Source organism: Amblyraja radiata, chromosome 6 (assembly GCF_010909765.2).
Source record: "Amblyraja radiata isolate CabotCenter1 chromosome 6, sAmbRad1.1.pri, whole genome shotgun sequence".
Lineage (NCBI taxonomy): Eukaryota > Metazoa > Chordata > Chondrichthyes > Rajiformes > Rajidae > Amblyraja > Amblyraja radiata.
In genome coordinates, this window is record NC_045961.1 from 30,738,541 (window position 1) to 30,754,765 (window position 16,225).

The window sequence follows — 16,225 nt, forward strand, 5'->3', positions numbered from 1 at the left end:
GAACCAGGGACAGTGTACAGTAAGGGTCTGGGGAGTGTTTTCCAACAGAGGGTTCTAGGAGTAAAAATACATGGTTCCCTGAAAATGGCATCACATGTAGATAGGGTGGTGAAGGCAGATGGACATCTTCATCAGCATGGATGAATTGAGTCAAACAGCCTATTTCCATGCCATATGATTTAATCATTCTATAACTATTTATAATACAACAGTTCAGGAAAATATGAAAACTAAATGCCAGGATTTGGGAAATAACAAAACAGAGAAGTTTAAAAACTGATTATGCTGAATACAAATAAAATAATAGTGAAGAGAAGAAAAAGGAAGACATTAAAATCACGAGGTCATAAACTAAATTAATTAAACATGTTTTAAATGTATACAGAAGTTCAGTTTATATGATTAATATTTCAACAATAAAATTATTCCAAATGCTTTCAACAGAATTATCACGGTATTCATCATTGTGAGTCTATGTGGTAAGGATCACCTGTAATTCCCTTCATCAGCCAGCAGACTAATGGTTTAAGCAGTGAAATATGGCATATGCAAATCCCAATCATCAATTTTCACACATGGTTGGTTGTATTCATAATTCAGTGCCGAAAGCACTTTAAGTACCACCTATAGATCACCTGACATCAGTCACTCGTCACCACAAAACTGATTTACTCCTTTGCAGCAAGTAACAAATCATAAAGCTCAATTATTAACAGAAGAATCACAATATATTTAGTTTAGTTTAGTGATACAGCACAGAAATAGGTTCTTTGGCCCACAGAGTCTGCGCCGCCCAATGACCATACATACCCTAGTTCTATGTTATCACAGTTTTGCATCCTACACACTTGGGGCAATTTACAAAGTCTAAATAACCTCCAAAGCTGCAAGTCTTTGGAACGAAGAATGAAACCGGAGCACCCGGAGAAAACCATGTGGTCGCAGGAAGAACATACAAACTCTGCACAGACTGCAACTGTAGTCAGGATCAAACCTGGGTCTCTGGTGCTGTAAGGCAGCAACTCTACCACTGCGCTGGCCAACATATAGCATTGTACATTTCATTTACTTTTATATGTATTGCCGGAGAAATTCTCTCATTTAGCATCATGTTTTTGTGGATTACACTAATGTATTTTTCTGAGTTAGTTAATTAGTTTAGTTTATTGTCACGTGTACCGAGGTATAGTGAAAATCTTTTTGTTGTGTGCTATCCAGTCAGCGGAAAAACTATACATGATTATAATTGAGCCGTCCATAGTGTACAGATACAGGATAAAGGGAATAATGATAGTGTGAGATAAAGTCAAGTAAATTCCCATTAAAGATAGTCCAAGGGTCTCCAATGAGGTAGATGGCAGCTCAGAATCTCTCTCTAATTGTTGATAACAGCTGGATAGAAACTGTCCCTGAATCTGGGGGTATAGGTTTTCACGCTTCAGTACCTCTTGCCTGATGGGGGGTGGGGGGGGGGGGAGGAAGAAGCGGGATGAGACTGATCATTGATCATGCTGGTGGCCGTGAAATGTGGATGGTCAATGCAAGGGAGGTTATGTGATGGTCCATGCTATGTCCACAAACTCTGCAATTTTATGCAATCTTGGATGGAGCAGTTCCCAAATCATGCTGTGATGCATCCCAAAAAAATGCTTTCTACAGCGCATCTGTTGAACGTTTGTGAGAGTTGTTGGAGACATGCCAAACTTCCTAAGCCTTCTAAGCAAGTAGAGGCATTGGTGTGCTTTCTTGGTCATTGCTTCGATAGGGCTGGCCCAGGATGATGCTGGTGATATTACCTCCTAGGAACTTGAAACTTTCAACCATCTTTACTTTGGTGCAGTCAATGTATACCAGGGTTTGAGTACCACTTCATTTCCTGAACTCAACCACTATCTCCTTTGTCTTACTGACATTGAGAGAAAGGTTATTGTCTTGACACCAGTTGACAAGGTTCTCAATTTACTTCCTGTACTCTGTCCCTTCGTTATTTGATATCCAGCACACTACGGTGGTGTTGTCTGTGAATTTGTAAATTGAATAAGATTTGTACAGGCTGCACAGTCATTGGTGTATAGGGAGTAAAGCAATGGGCTGAGAACACATCTTTGTGGAGCACCAGTGTTGAGGATTATCGTAGAGGATGATTTGGCCCCTATCCTCACTGATTGTGGTCTGTTGGTCAGGAAGTCGGGGACCCAGTTGCAAAATGAGCGCTGATTCCAAGTTCCATGAGTTGGGCAATGAGCTTGAGATAATGATATTAAAAGCGGAGCTGTAGTCTATGAATAGAAGGCTGACATAGGTGTCTCTCCTATCCAGGTCTTCTAGGGATGAGTGCAGGGCCAGGGAAGATGGCATCAGCTATGGACCTGTTGTGGTGGTAGGCAAACTGCAGTTGGTCTAGGTTGCTTGGTAGACTCAATTAATGCGTTCCATAACCAGCCACTCAGATTGCCATCTGTACGCACTTCTGTACGCTCTTGCTGATGATGGCAATGGCGTACTCATTCAGGTTGGCTGCAGAATCCTTGAATAAGGACCCTTCTACTGACTCAAAGTGGTCGCGTGGGATGTCATCCGTGCCCGCTGACCAGCATTGAACCATATTGATCAAGAGATCTATAAAATACTGCTTTGTGCGCATATATTAAAGTTCTATATATTTGGTTTTCTGTATGTCCGATATGTCTAATCACAAATGCTACCAGACATGTTCAGCGATGTGAAACAGTGTGCAGCTCATGGTTTCAGGTTATGTGCCTGTAAAGCATTCACACCATGATGGTTTTAACTGGGGAGGCGAAGCCTACTTTAATATTATTTAGACGTATCTTTGTATCTTCTGCCATGAAGTCTGCAGATTCCATTGTCTTGTAGAGAAGTCTGCCTTTAATTAGTTTTCTTCATCTTCACCACCAATGTCCTGAGCGCCCCCTGACTACGTGTTTGACCTTTCCCACCTGCAGAGAACCTGACTTGAACACTTATCTGCCTTCAAACGGATCATTCCACCAATACCCTATCACATAGCCAACACCCTCAATCCCCAATGTTCCTAATCTCTCACTCCCAATGCTCTGGGCCTTGATACTCTGACACAAAAGATTGTAACACTTATTCTACCAGGCATTATGCCTTGAACATTATCCATGACAAAACCTCATTGCTGATGCAGCCTCCTTGAAAATTGTCACAGCGCTCCCTCCCACACCTACCAAGTTTTAATATGCCTTTTCTGGCACTGTTGAATTTCAAACCTTTATGTCTATTACCAAAATATATCCCATAATTTTATATATAATGGCATCCGGCCATGGCATTTTGCCAAGACCCCAAAGAGTGTCAAAGCAGTAATATCATATTACTAAATGAAGTATCTTTCAGTTTCCAAGGAACAGTAAAATGACCTCCATATGAAATAGGAAAAGCTGTAATTTTGATGAAGCTCATGAACACTTAATGATTTTTCAACCGAAATACTTCAAAATATTTCCCTCAGTGCATTGACACTGTATACTTCAGTCACAGGGGAGAAACAATAGCAGACGGTGGCATCCTAGCTCTAGATTCTAACAACCTCATCAGTGATTGTTCTGCATAAGAATATTTCTCCAGTGGCAGAATCAAAATTCTCTAACAGACAATTTAATCTGACACATAATTGTAGCTGAGATTTCATTAATTTTACTGTTTGCTATATAATTCAGAACTACTCAAAAACACATGCCACATAAAGACTCAGTGTTGTCTTCATGGATGACCCTGAACTGCATTCCCTCGTTATTTAAGGATTAGTGCATTAACCTGCTCACAAATTCCAAATGAGGGCAGAGTTGTAGATCTTCACTGAAGTGCACTTTTACTTAGCTGTAACAGTAATTTCTGTTTGCAGGCCAATTATTCTCATCTGCATGGAACCATAAAGCACAAAAACAAAGGGCAATTTGGTTTATTTGGAGGAGCTAGCGACTTAAAAACTTCGGAAAAAGAACTATGCTGTGCAGTTGCAATTTAAGGGCCTGTCCCACTTACGTGTCCTTGGCACGCAAATTACACGACCTCGTGGTCGCATTGAGGCGCATGGGCATCGTATGGCCGCGCGGGGCCAGTCCCACTGAGGAGCGCGGAGGGGTATGGAGTTGTACGCGACATCGCGCGGGGCTCCCAAAATTTTGTAGTGAACAAAATCTTCGCGCGCCAACGGCTTGTCGCGTAACTGACGGCCAAAGTGGGACAGGCCCAAGACCCTGGCGCGATGCAACGTCTTACCTGCAACCGCAGCAGAAGCAGGCAAACGATCGCCGAACTCGGCCTGGGGCTCACAGCCATTGCGGTCCGGATCAGCACCCACTTCTACTCCCAGAGCGGGGCCAAGAAAATTGAAGATAGACACAAAATGCTGGAGTAACTCAGCGGGACCGGCCGCATCTCTGGAGAGAAGCAATGGGTGACGTTTTGGGTCAAGACCCTTCTTTCAGACTGAAGGGTCTCGACACGAAACATCACCCATTGCTTCTCTCCAGAAATGCTGCCTGTCCCGCTGAGTTACTCCTGCATTTAGCGTACATCTTCAAATGACGTCACGCGCTCCAGGCAGCTGTGCGTACGCATGAAATCGTGCGCGACCTTCGCTGGACCGTGAGACCCTTTTTCGGACTCCCAGACTCCTTCCCTCATCTTTTAAAATGTTTACTACAGAGTTCATATTCAACTACAAAATGATTTGTGTCTTTGGTTGCACAAAATAATTTGCTTTTTTTTTACTATTATGGGCACCTGGTATCACTTATTGTATTTTTGAATATTTATCTGTGTTAATGCATTTAAGGGCCTGTTAATCTGAAGCAAGTTAAGAATCTAATTGTTTTGTTGTGGGTCCATATGACAACTAAATACTCTTGACTCTTGGAGCGGGTAAACAAGGTTTTGTCAAATGGAGTCGAATGGGATGAAATAAAGAAAAGCATTGTGAAGGACTGCAGAGCACTGAGGGGTAGAAGCTTCTGAGTGCATGATTCAAAAAGGCAAATAAACAGGTATTCCAAGTCATTAAAACCAAAAAGAAAGTTATCATTTATTGCTAGAAGGAGTGAATGGAACATTTGAGATGCTATGCTTCATTACATAGGGCAATGGCAAGACTATGTCTGAAGTTCTGTGTACAGTATTTGTCTGCTCATTTAAGAGAGGATGTTAACGTATTGGAAAAAATTCAGAGAAGGTTTACTGCACCAATATTTTGTTTGCAAAATTTTGCCCACTGACTTAAACTGTCTGTATCCTTTAACAGAATCTTTATCTGCTTCTTCACAACCTACTTTCCCTCTGAAGATAGACACAAAATGCTGGAGTAACTGCACGGGACAGGCAGCATAACTGGACAGATGTATGGGTGACATTTCAGGACGAGACCTTTCTTCAGACAAAATGGATGACCCGAAATGTACCCCAATCCTTCTATACAGTGATGCTGCCTGTCACTCTGAGTTTCTCCAGCATTTTGTGTCTATCTCCGATGTAATCCAGCATCTGCAGTTCCGTCCTACTACTTTCCTACCCATCTTTACCTGATCAGCAAAGTTAGTAACCATTGGCTTCATCCAAGCCCTGTGGGTACGTGGTAACAGTAGAGACCCCAGCACCATTGTTATGACACACTACTCATTACTCAATACTACAACACTACTCAATACTCAAGCGCCTTGAGTATTAGAAAGGCGCTATATAAATCCCATCCATTATTATTATTATTATTACATTTTGCCAACAGAATCAAAATATTCCTTCTCTTCATTTCCTGAAAATATAACAGTGATATAACTATTCAGTTATCTGTTACACAAATAGCTTTTATTTTCCAGTGTACCCGTTAAAATATGGCATCACTTTAAATGCATTCTCCAACATTACGTATAATACACTTCTACCCTGCTTTTACATTGCTTCCCCTTTGCCCACAGCGCATACTGCTTCTTCACGCAATGTTGATAAAGTGGCCAAATGGGATTTCCCTTTCACAAAACCACATTGACCATAAGATTACTGTGATATGTTTCTCATTGTTTTGACATGACACCTGTGGTGATTGGTTCTCAGTTCAGTTCAGTTTAGTTTATTGTCATGTGTAATGAGGTACAGTGAGCAGTTTTTTGTTGCCTGCTAACCAGTCAGCAGAAAAACAATATATGATTACAATCGATCCATTTACAGCGTATAGAATTTTTTCCCGATGACAAATATTAAGCTGCATGTGGTTTTCATATCTCTCCTTTTTTGAATCAAAGTTATCTTTGCTAATTTCCAATCTAATTCAACTGAGTTTAAAAATAAGCTTAGTCCATTTAAGACAAAGTAGGCAAAACTTACTTTCATAGGATTGGAACTCATTTTCTCAAAGGGCAATGCAAGGTAGCTTGATAAGCAAGGGAGTGAAATGTCCTTGGAATAGATGGGAATCTCAATGAGATATGCCTTGATCTTATTAAATAGCAGTGGAGGCATGAAGTCAAGTGAACTGTTCGAGCTCCTAATTCATATGTAAATTCACATACCTTACATTTCAATTTCCAAGCATTGCTATTTTGTCCTCTGCAGTAAATTAAATGAATTATAATGCCACTTAAAAAATGTCTTCGCCTCCTGCTTTATAATTCCCAGAAAAATATATCAAGAGTAAAATCTTAATAGTAGTCTAATTAAACCATATGCATTTGTTGTAACGGTCAGATAAAATATCTGTATAGTCAACATAGAATTTACAATTTTGCATGAATCTAAATAGCTCATCTGACAATAACAATTTATTAGTTAATTCACAAGACCCAACAGATATGAATTTGAATGGTATACTCAAAATATAAATCATGATAGCATTAATAAAATGTGTAAAATGTTCATTTACTTGTCAATAATGAATTCTCAAGTATCCATTTTGCAACTGCGCTATAAATATTGTCCAAATTTACAAATATACATGTAGCAAAATCAATTAGTTGTTAATTAGTTAAATAATTTCCCTCATAATCAGTGATCTGGCAACCTTGCTACTATTCATCAAGCTTGATTTACCTTGACAAATCCCAGAATAATCCATATTGTGCAGTTTTAATTGCATGCACTTCAGTGTATTGAGTTCTTACCTGTAATGTGATAGCTAACTTGACGATTGATTTCAGATGTGTCATCATCCCTTGTACTGAGCACGGCAACAACCTCTCCTGGTGAATCACTCTCCCTCACAGATCCCCGATATATCTCATTCACAAAATGTGGAGAATTGTCATTTATATCCGTGACAGTTACTTGAACAATTGCTGTTGAAGACAGGGGCACAATCTCACCATGGTCCAAGGCTACCACAATGAACGTGTAGGACGGCTGCTTTTCATGATCGAGATCTTTAAGTGTCCTAATCCAGCCATTGTTGGTGTCGATGGCAAATATATCCATTATATCTTCAAGTTCCATCTGAGTAGCTGGCAATATACTATAGGTGACATGTCCATTGGCTCCTGAGTCTTCATCAATTGCTTGGACTTGGATCACTTTAGTTCCGATTGGCATTCCTTCCATTATCACAGCCTCGTATGGATCGGTCTGAAAAACAGGCCTGTTGTCATTCAAATCCCTCACTTCAATTTTGACAACTGTTGTCAAAATTATATCGGTTCTGCCATTATTAACGGTGACTGTAACCAAAAACTCATAAAAAGGATTTGTTTCGTAATCAAGTTTCTTGTCCAATTTTAACACTCCAGTGTGTGAATCTATAACAAATACTGCATCTTGGTTATTTTGTGATAATCCACCATTAATCGTATTGAAGAGAATAGTTTGTTGTGGCAAAACTTGGATGGTGCCAACCATACTTCCTATAGGGGCATCTTCTGGCAGCATAAATGAATATTGATGTTGCAGAAAGGCTGGAAGGTCTGTTTTGGGAGCAAGCACATGAAAGTATACGGGAACCAGAACACTCCTCACAGGAACACCTCCATCTGAGGCTTTCACGAAAAAAGAGAGAATTGTATTTTTCAAATGGTCAAAATTTCCCTTTGTGACAATCCATCCAGTTTCCTGGTCAATGTCGATTGCATTAGTTACGTAGTCTGAATCTTCATTGTACAATGAATACAAGATTTTAGCATTTGCTCCTTCATCTGGATCAAAAGCTACGACTTGAATGATCAATGAGCCTTTCGTCACGTCAGCCTTAACACTTGTCCTGTATTCTAGGGCCATGAATTGGGGAGCATTGTCATTGTCATCGACCAGTATGACCCTCACAGTGCAGAATGCAGATCTCCCACCACCATCCACAGCCATTACCATAATGTCAATATTACTTTCCAATGTCAGTTCCCTGTTTAGCTTTTCTGTAATAATAATTATCCCTGAAGAATCAATGGAGAATCGATTTCTTGCAAAGTCATTCACTATGTGATAGTTAATATTTCCATAGTCCCCAGAATCGCCGTCAGTGGCTATTGCCTGTGCCACCTTGCTCCCAATGGCAGAGTTTTCTCTCAATTCCACCACGTAAAGATTGCTCGAAAAGACTGGACTGTATAAGTTGGCACCAAGCACTCTGATGTGCACTTGCGCAGTGCTGGTGAAAATGCCGTCAGACACAGAGACGTTTAGGTTATACACAGGATCCATTCTTTGCTTGCGATGGTTGGAAAGTGTAATGATGCCTCTCATGTTGTTCATGACAAAGTTCATATGGTCGTTGCCAGACAGGATGCTGTATTTTAATCTGCCCACGTCAGAGCTATCTTCATCGGATGCCTGCACGCAGGTTACAAAATGACCGCGTGGAGCAAGTTCGTTCACATAGGATTCATAGAGAAGCTGGTTAAATACTGGAGGGCTGTCATTCATATCAGTCACATGAACCATTACAGGGACATCACTGCTCATTGGTGGGATGCCATTGTCTATTGCTCGAGCTATAAAATTATATTCCTGTATTAACTCAAAGTCCAACATTCGGGATGTTAGAATCAACCCACTTGTGCTATCTATATGAAAGTAATCTGTGCTGTTTAACTTGTCCTGGACGATCTGATAGCATACTATTTTACTGTTTTCAGAGTCTGCGTCAGTAGCAATAACCTGCAACACGGGTGTTCCAACCATTGAGGATTCAGAAAGGGTTGCTTCGTATACACTTTGTTCAAAAATTGGAGGGTTATCATTAACATCTCCTACTGATATATCCACTGTCACCTCTGCCTGGGCCCCCGTGAGAGAATCTGTCGCTTTAACCGTCATTTTATAGCTGGACTTGGTCTCATAATCAAGTGGATGAATGACACCAATCACTCCTGTATAAAAATTTATATTAAATTGGTTTAGGGGATTTCCATCTGTAATTGTGTATATTAGACTCTGACCTTCAGGGCTAGTTGCATTAATGCTGAGGATGGGGGTGTGTGGCTGTATGTCTTCATTGACTGTTTTTACATAAAATGGCTTTGCAAAGACAGGCATAGCTTTATTAATCACTGTGATAGGCAGTTGTACATGTGTGGAAAGCGAAGGAGAACCACCATCTGTTGCAATGACAATGACATTGTATTCAACGCTGGATACGTCAGATTCAAATGGTTCTTTCAGCGTAACAATGCCAGTATACTGGTCAATCTCAAAGTGACCATGTCCTTCTTCAAGGAAGTAAGTGACCTCTCCATTTTTACCCTTATCACAATCCACAGCGGTGACGTGGTATATTCGTGCTTCTGGCTCTGCATCAACTTGAACTGCAGCATAATAGGGGAGGCCTACAAATACAGGTGGATTGTCATTAATATCTTCTACCTGCACCCTAATGACCACTCGCGCCACACACCAGGGATCGTGCTCACGACTCGCTTCCACCACTAACTCATACATTTCTTGCTCCTCCCTGTCAAAAGACACAGGCAATGTTTGTACAATTCCTGAGGTGGATTTAATAGTAAACTTGTCACCAGGATTCAGTATTCTGTATTTCAAGGGCTCATTGAGCCGGTTCCCCACGGCATTTACCACAGCCACTTTCATTGCCTCGGTATTGTTTTCCAAGATAGAAGCTGAATAGAAACTTTGAGTGAACTGAAGACCACTGTCAAGAGCAACTTTCACTTTTATTTTTACCATTGCTGTACTGCTGAACTTCCCGTCGGAAACACGAACAGTAAGTTGGTAGACTTCGCCAGTAAGGGTTTGATTCCTTACAGTGATTATTCCACTTCTTAGGTCAATCGAAAAACAATTTGCTGAATTTCCATCTGTTAATGTGTAGGTTAATTCTGATATTACTTCAAAGTCAGGGTCAGTGGCTGACACAGTGAGAACCTCAACGCCAATGTATGTTGGCAGGAGAAGAACAGTTTCATATACTTCCTGGCTGAACATTGGGGGTGAGTCGTTGATATCAGTCACATGAATTGTTACATCAGCTGGAGATTCAGCCATGAGCTGTGGACTTCCACTGTCTCTGACCTGCACTTGGAAATGAAATATTGGAATTGTTTCATGATCAAGGTTTGCGATGGTCCGGATTGCCCCAGTGCTGGAATCAACCGAAAAATATGTCTTTGCTGTGGATTCAACAATTTGGTAGACAAGCAATGAATTCTGGTTGCAATCAGCGTCGCTGGCTCTTATAACAAGTGGATTGTTGTCCGAGATTAAAACAGCACTGTTGACTGGAGCAGCCTCACTAATGCTACCCGAATATTGGGAATGAAGGAAGATCGGAGGATTGTCATTTTGGTCAACAACATGAATACTAACTGTAATGTTCGAGGACATTCCTGCCATGTTGGTTGCTTGCACAATCAGCTGATAGGAAGAAATTTGTTCATAATCAAGAGTTTTCTGAACACTAATGACACCCGAATAAGGGTTTATTGCAAAAACACTCTCCCAATTTCCAGTTTTTATCTCATAAACTACTGTTGATTGACTCACAGCTGAGATCATAACCACTGAGGTCCCAGCGCTGGCATTTTCATTCACTTCAATCGTGTATTCTTTCTGATGGAACTGGGGTTGTGCGTTGTCCGAGAAAGTCAATGTTATACGTACAATCACAGTCGCAGAGAGAGATGGTATTCCTCGATCAGTTGCTTTAACAGTCAGAACATAATGGCCAAGGGATGCGAGGTCAAGTTCTTTTGAAACAATGATAATTCCCAAAACTGGTTCAATTTTAAAGACATTGTCATTGTTGCCTGAAACAGAAAAATGTTTGCAACATCAAAAACATTAGTTTTCTCGCTACCGACAAATAATTGGGAGGGGGATGATGCGGAAGGGGCAAATCTAATGAAATGGTGATAGTTAAATGGACTTCAGAATATATATTCTTGATGACACTAGAATCACCTGATCCCACATCTTTAACATCACATGACTCTACTTATGACTCAAGACTACATCAGCTCAAACCTTCCTTTAATCGCCGCTAAACTTGATTATTCTAATGTATTTGGGGCTGACCTTCCTCGTTTTATTTTATGCAGATTCTAACGTATCCAAAACATTGCTGTTTATGGTTTTACCATTTCATACTCCCTTCATTCCTAAGCTTGAAAATCTGCATTGAACTAATTCCAAGTTAAATAACTTTGAAAATGACTTAAAATTTTCATCCTTGCCATGTATTTTGAGGTTTCCTCTCTTCCTGTCCCTTAAATTTCCGCCAGATCTTTAACCCTATAGATTGTATGAGATCCAGGGAGAGCGAGCTAACTGGATACAGTTGGCTTCATGGCAGAGGGTAATGGTAGAAAGTTGTATTTCAGACAAGTGACAAGTGTGCCTCAGGGATTGATGTTGGGCCCATTGTTGTTTGCCATCTACAGTGACTTGCAAAAGTATTCATACCCCTTGAACTTTTCCACATTTTGTCACGTTACAACCACAAACGTAAATGTATTTTATTGGGATTTTATGTGATAGACCAACACAAAGTGGCGCATAATTGTGAAATGGAAGGAAAATGATACATGGTTCTCAAATTTTTTTACAAATAAAAAACTGAAAAGTGTGGCGTGCAAAAGTATTCAGCCCCCTTTACTCTGATACCCCTAAATAAAATCCAGTGCAACCAATTGCCTTCAGAAGTCACCTAATTAGTAAATAGAGTCCACTTGTGTGTAATCTAATCTCAGTATAAATACAGCTGTTCTGTGAAGGCCTCAGAGGTTTGTTAGAGAACATTAGTGAACAAACAGCATCATGAAGCCCAAGGAACACCCAGACAGGTCAGGGATAAAGTTGTGGAGAAGTTTAAAGCAGGGTTAGGTTATGAAAAAATATCCCAAGCTTTGAACATCTCACGGAGCACTGTTCAATCCATCATCCGAAAATGGAAAGAGTATGGCACAACTGCAAACCTACCAAGACATGGCCGTCCACCTAAACTGACAGGCCGGGCAAGGAAAGCAATGATCAGAGAAGCAGCCAAGAGGCCCATGGTAACTCTGGAGGAGCTGCAGAGATCCACAGCTCAGGTGGGAGAATCTGTCCACAGGACAACTATTAGTCGTGCACTCCACAAATCGGGCCTTTATGGAAGAGTGGCAAGAAGAAAGCCATTGTTGAAAAAAAGCCATAAGAAGTCCCGTTTGCAGTTTGCCACAAGCCATGTGAGGGACACAGCAAACATGTGGAGGAAGGTGCTCTGGTCAGATGAGACTAAAATTGAAGTTTTTGGCCTAAATGCAAAACGCTATGTGTGGCGGAAAACTAACACTGCACATCACCCTGAACACACCATCCCCAATGTGAAACATGGTGGTGGCAGTATCATGCTGTGGGGATGCTTTTCTTCAGCAGGGACAGGGAAGCTGGTCAGAGTTGATGGGAAGATGGATGGAGCCAAATACAGGGCAATCTTGGAAGAAAACCTGTTAGAGTCTGCAAAAGACTTGAGACTGGGGCGGAGGTTCACCTTCCAGCAGGACAACGACCCTAAACACACAGCCAGAGCTACAATGGAATGGTTTAGATCAAAGCATATTCATGTGTTAGAATGGCCCAGTCAAAGTCCAGACCTAAATCCAATTGAGAATCTCTGGCAAGACTTGAAAATTGCTGTTCACAGATGCTCTCCATCCAATCTGACTGAGCTTGAGCTATTTTGCAAAGAAGAATGGGCAAAAATTTCAGTCTCTAGATGTGCAAAGCTGGTAGAGACATACCCCAAAAGACTTGCAGCTGTAATTGCAGCGAAAGGTGGTTCTATAAAGTATTGACTCAGGGGGGCTGAATACCTTTGCACGCCACACTTTTCAGTTTTTTATTTGTAAAAAAATTTGAAAACCATGTATCATTTTCCTTCATTTTCCACAATTATGCACCACTTTGTGTTGGTCTATCACATAAAATCCCAATAAAATACATTTACGTTTGTGGTTGTAACGTGACAAAATGTGGAAAAGTTCAAGGGGTATGAATACTTTTGCAAGCCACTGTATATCAATGAATTTGATGGGAATGAACAAGCATGATTAGTAAGTTTGCAAATGATAAAATCGGTGACATCGTAGACAGTGAAGTTGGTTATCAAGAATTACAGCAGAATATTGATCAGATGGACAAGAGGGTTGAGGAATGAGAAATTGCTTAATTCCAATAAATGTGAGGTGCAACACTTATAGGAAGTCATCAAATCAGGCCAGACTTTCCCAGTGAACCGTGGGGTCCTAGAGAATGGTGTAGAACACACAGATTCAGGAATACAAGTACATCATTTTCTGAAACTGGCGTTGCAGGTAGATTGGGTCGTGAAGATGGTCTTTGGCATATTGGCCTTCATCAGTCAGGGTAATGAGTATACTAATTGGGACATTATGTTACAGTTGTCCATGATTGGTGAGGACGTATTTGGAGTATTGCATTCAGTTTTTATCATCCTGCTGTAGGAAAGATGCCAATACGCATGAACGAGTGATGAGAGGATTTACAAGGATGTTGCCAGGACTCGAGGGCCTGAGCTATAGGGGGGGGGGGGGGGGGGGGGGGGGGGTTAGGCAGGCTAGGACTTTATTCATTGGAGTGCAGCAGGCTGATGAGTTATATTATTGAGGTATATAAAATCATGAAGCGAATAGATAGGATGAATGCATTGAGTCTTTTTCCCAGGGTATGGGAAATCAGAACTAAAGGGCATAGATTTAAGGCGAGAGGAGAAATATTTGATAGGAAGTTGAGGGGCAACCTTTTACATGGAGAGTGGTGGGATAAATGGAATCAGTTACCTGAGGAGGCATGTACAAAAACAACATTTAAACAGGTGCAGAGGGACACGGGTCAAATGGGGTTAAGCAATTAGTTTAGATAGGGTATCTTGGTTGGCATGGATGAGTGGGGCACTAGGATCTGTTTCCGTGCTCTATGATTATGGCTCAGAGATACTTGTGAGTCTCTAATACTGGACAGCTGATGGGCATGCCTTTAGGAGGAAAGGCCCTAAACGAGCATGTGACTGCATGCGGCAAGCACAACCTTATGTGGTCGCTTGAGTCATACGGCCTCCCGTGGACGGTCCCACTTCGATCGCCGGAGCCATATGGAGTTGTGCGGGGCTCCGAAAAACTGACACTGTCCAAAAATTCCGCGCGCCAACGAACTGCCGGCCCGCAGCCGCATTGAGGCCGTACGCAGTGCCTCAATGGGCGTGCGCACTGACTTGACGCCGTACGCACTGTCTTGATGCCGTACACAGCGTCTTGACAGCGTACGCCTAGCGCGAACTTTGCTCGAACTTCACGTCAACTCGTACGGTATCACTCGACTTCCGCGGGGCCCCCGCTTCCGGTTTGGTCGCACTCGCCGCATGCAGTCGCATGCTGGTGGGACAGGCCCTGTACGGGGATCACTTGACCTCTGCGCGGTCCCCACGCGGCCCTCGCTTCCGGTTTGGTCGCGCTTGCCGCATGCAGTCGCATGCTCGTGGGACAGGTCCTAAGTCTTTAAATTCAATGAAAGACTATCTGCTAGTTGCAGGGTGGACAATAGTTTACCAAACAGGCTACCTTTTAACTATGGGTCGGATTTACACAACCGATAGTTATCAAAAATAAATGCTTGAATTTTAACGAATTTAATGAAAATCTGGCTAGGCTAAAAATACATTCGCTTTGCTTAATACATTCGCAGCTCAGGGGAACAAAAACATAAAAGATAAATCTAAGATAAATAATTATCTCATGAGTTAATTGAGCAGTAAATATTTTTCTAATCAATTTGTTGTGAAAATTTATCATCTAAGAAATAAAATTACTGCCCCTTGGGCATTCTCTGTGTAGTAGGTAGCAGACGCGGCTTGTTGAGTTTAACCATGTTTATCTTTTTAGCACAATGTAATAGCCCTAACGTTTGACACATGAGATTGCCAGTCTTTACAATTATGTTTTCACTGTGCATATTTTCTACTCATAAACGCTACTTCCTTTGATCCACACTCACCTCCTTCAATACTGTACAATAGTTCTGCGTTTTGACCTTTATCTTTGTCCAGAGCTGTAACCTGCAGTACTGCAGAACCAAAAGCAGCCGATTCAAAAACTGAACCCTCATACACAGCACTAGTGAAGTATGGAGCGTGATCATTGGCATCAGCTACATTTACTATAACCCGTGCTAAGTTACGTCGGTATGGAAATTCTTGATCTCGTACCTGGTGAAACAAATTTGCGCATTTAATAGTTCCCAGTCTTTAAAAGGAGATGGTGCTACATTTTTTTTACATTTGTTAAAGTACTAAAGGTACATTTTTAATGTTAAATGGTTTGATATAAAAGTAACCTAAATTCATCACAGATTTCACAATCATCATTGCATTCCTCGTAAGAAATCACAACATTTCAATGTTTCTGTCGCAGTGATGATGTGCAATACAGGAGTGGTTTCACGAGACTCTGCACTTAAAATCCTGCTTAGACAGTTGTTGGATGCTGGTAGCACTTCAAAGACGATGCCTGTGATTTTCAACATGAGCTGGCAACAGCTTTTGACAATTTACACCTTGTACATAATGTGGTAAATACCACAAGGAACAGTGAATTATTTTGAAATGAGATTTGTATTGAATCTTATCCAAGATTCTCTAGAGAGTTGGGATTGAAAACCTATAACTTTACAGGTAACAGTTGCTCAAAAGGTGGGGGTAAAAAGCAGCAAGATAAACTGTATAGCTTGCTAGGTCATTTGAGCAAAGCAATCAAGA

General features: G+C 41.2%; 1 protein-coding gene across 10 annotated transcripts in view; it reads right to left on the minus strand.

Moving 5' to 3' along the window:
* Window positions 1–16,225, minus strand: part of fat3 (FAT atypical cadherin 3) — a 657,225-nt gene that overhangs the window by 116,970 nt on the left and 524,030 nt on the right. For 9 of the 10 annotated variants that reach the window (XM_033022431.1, XM_033022433.1, XM_033022434.1 and 6 more), the window contains 2 exons: window positions 15,466–15,676; window positions 7,140–11,222 (listed from right to left, as the gene is read on the minus strand). In XM_033022431.1, the coding sequence (XP_032878322.1) occupies window positions 7,140–11,222; window positions 15,466–15,676 (4,294 nt within the window). Of the gene's footprint in view, window positions 1–7,139; window positions 11,223–15,465; window positions 15,677–16,225 lie in introns of those variants that run through there. The other variant, XM_033022440.1, reaches the window with a different exon arrangement.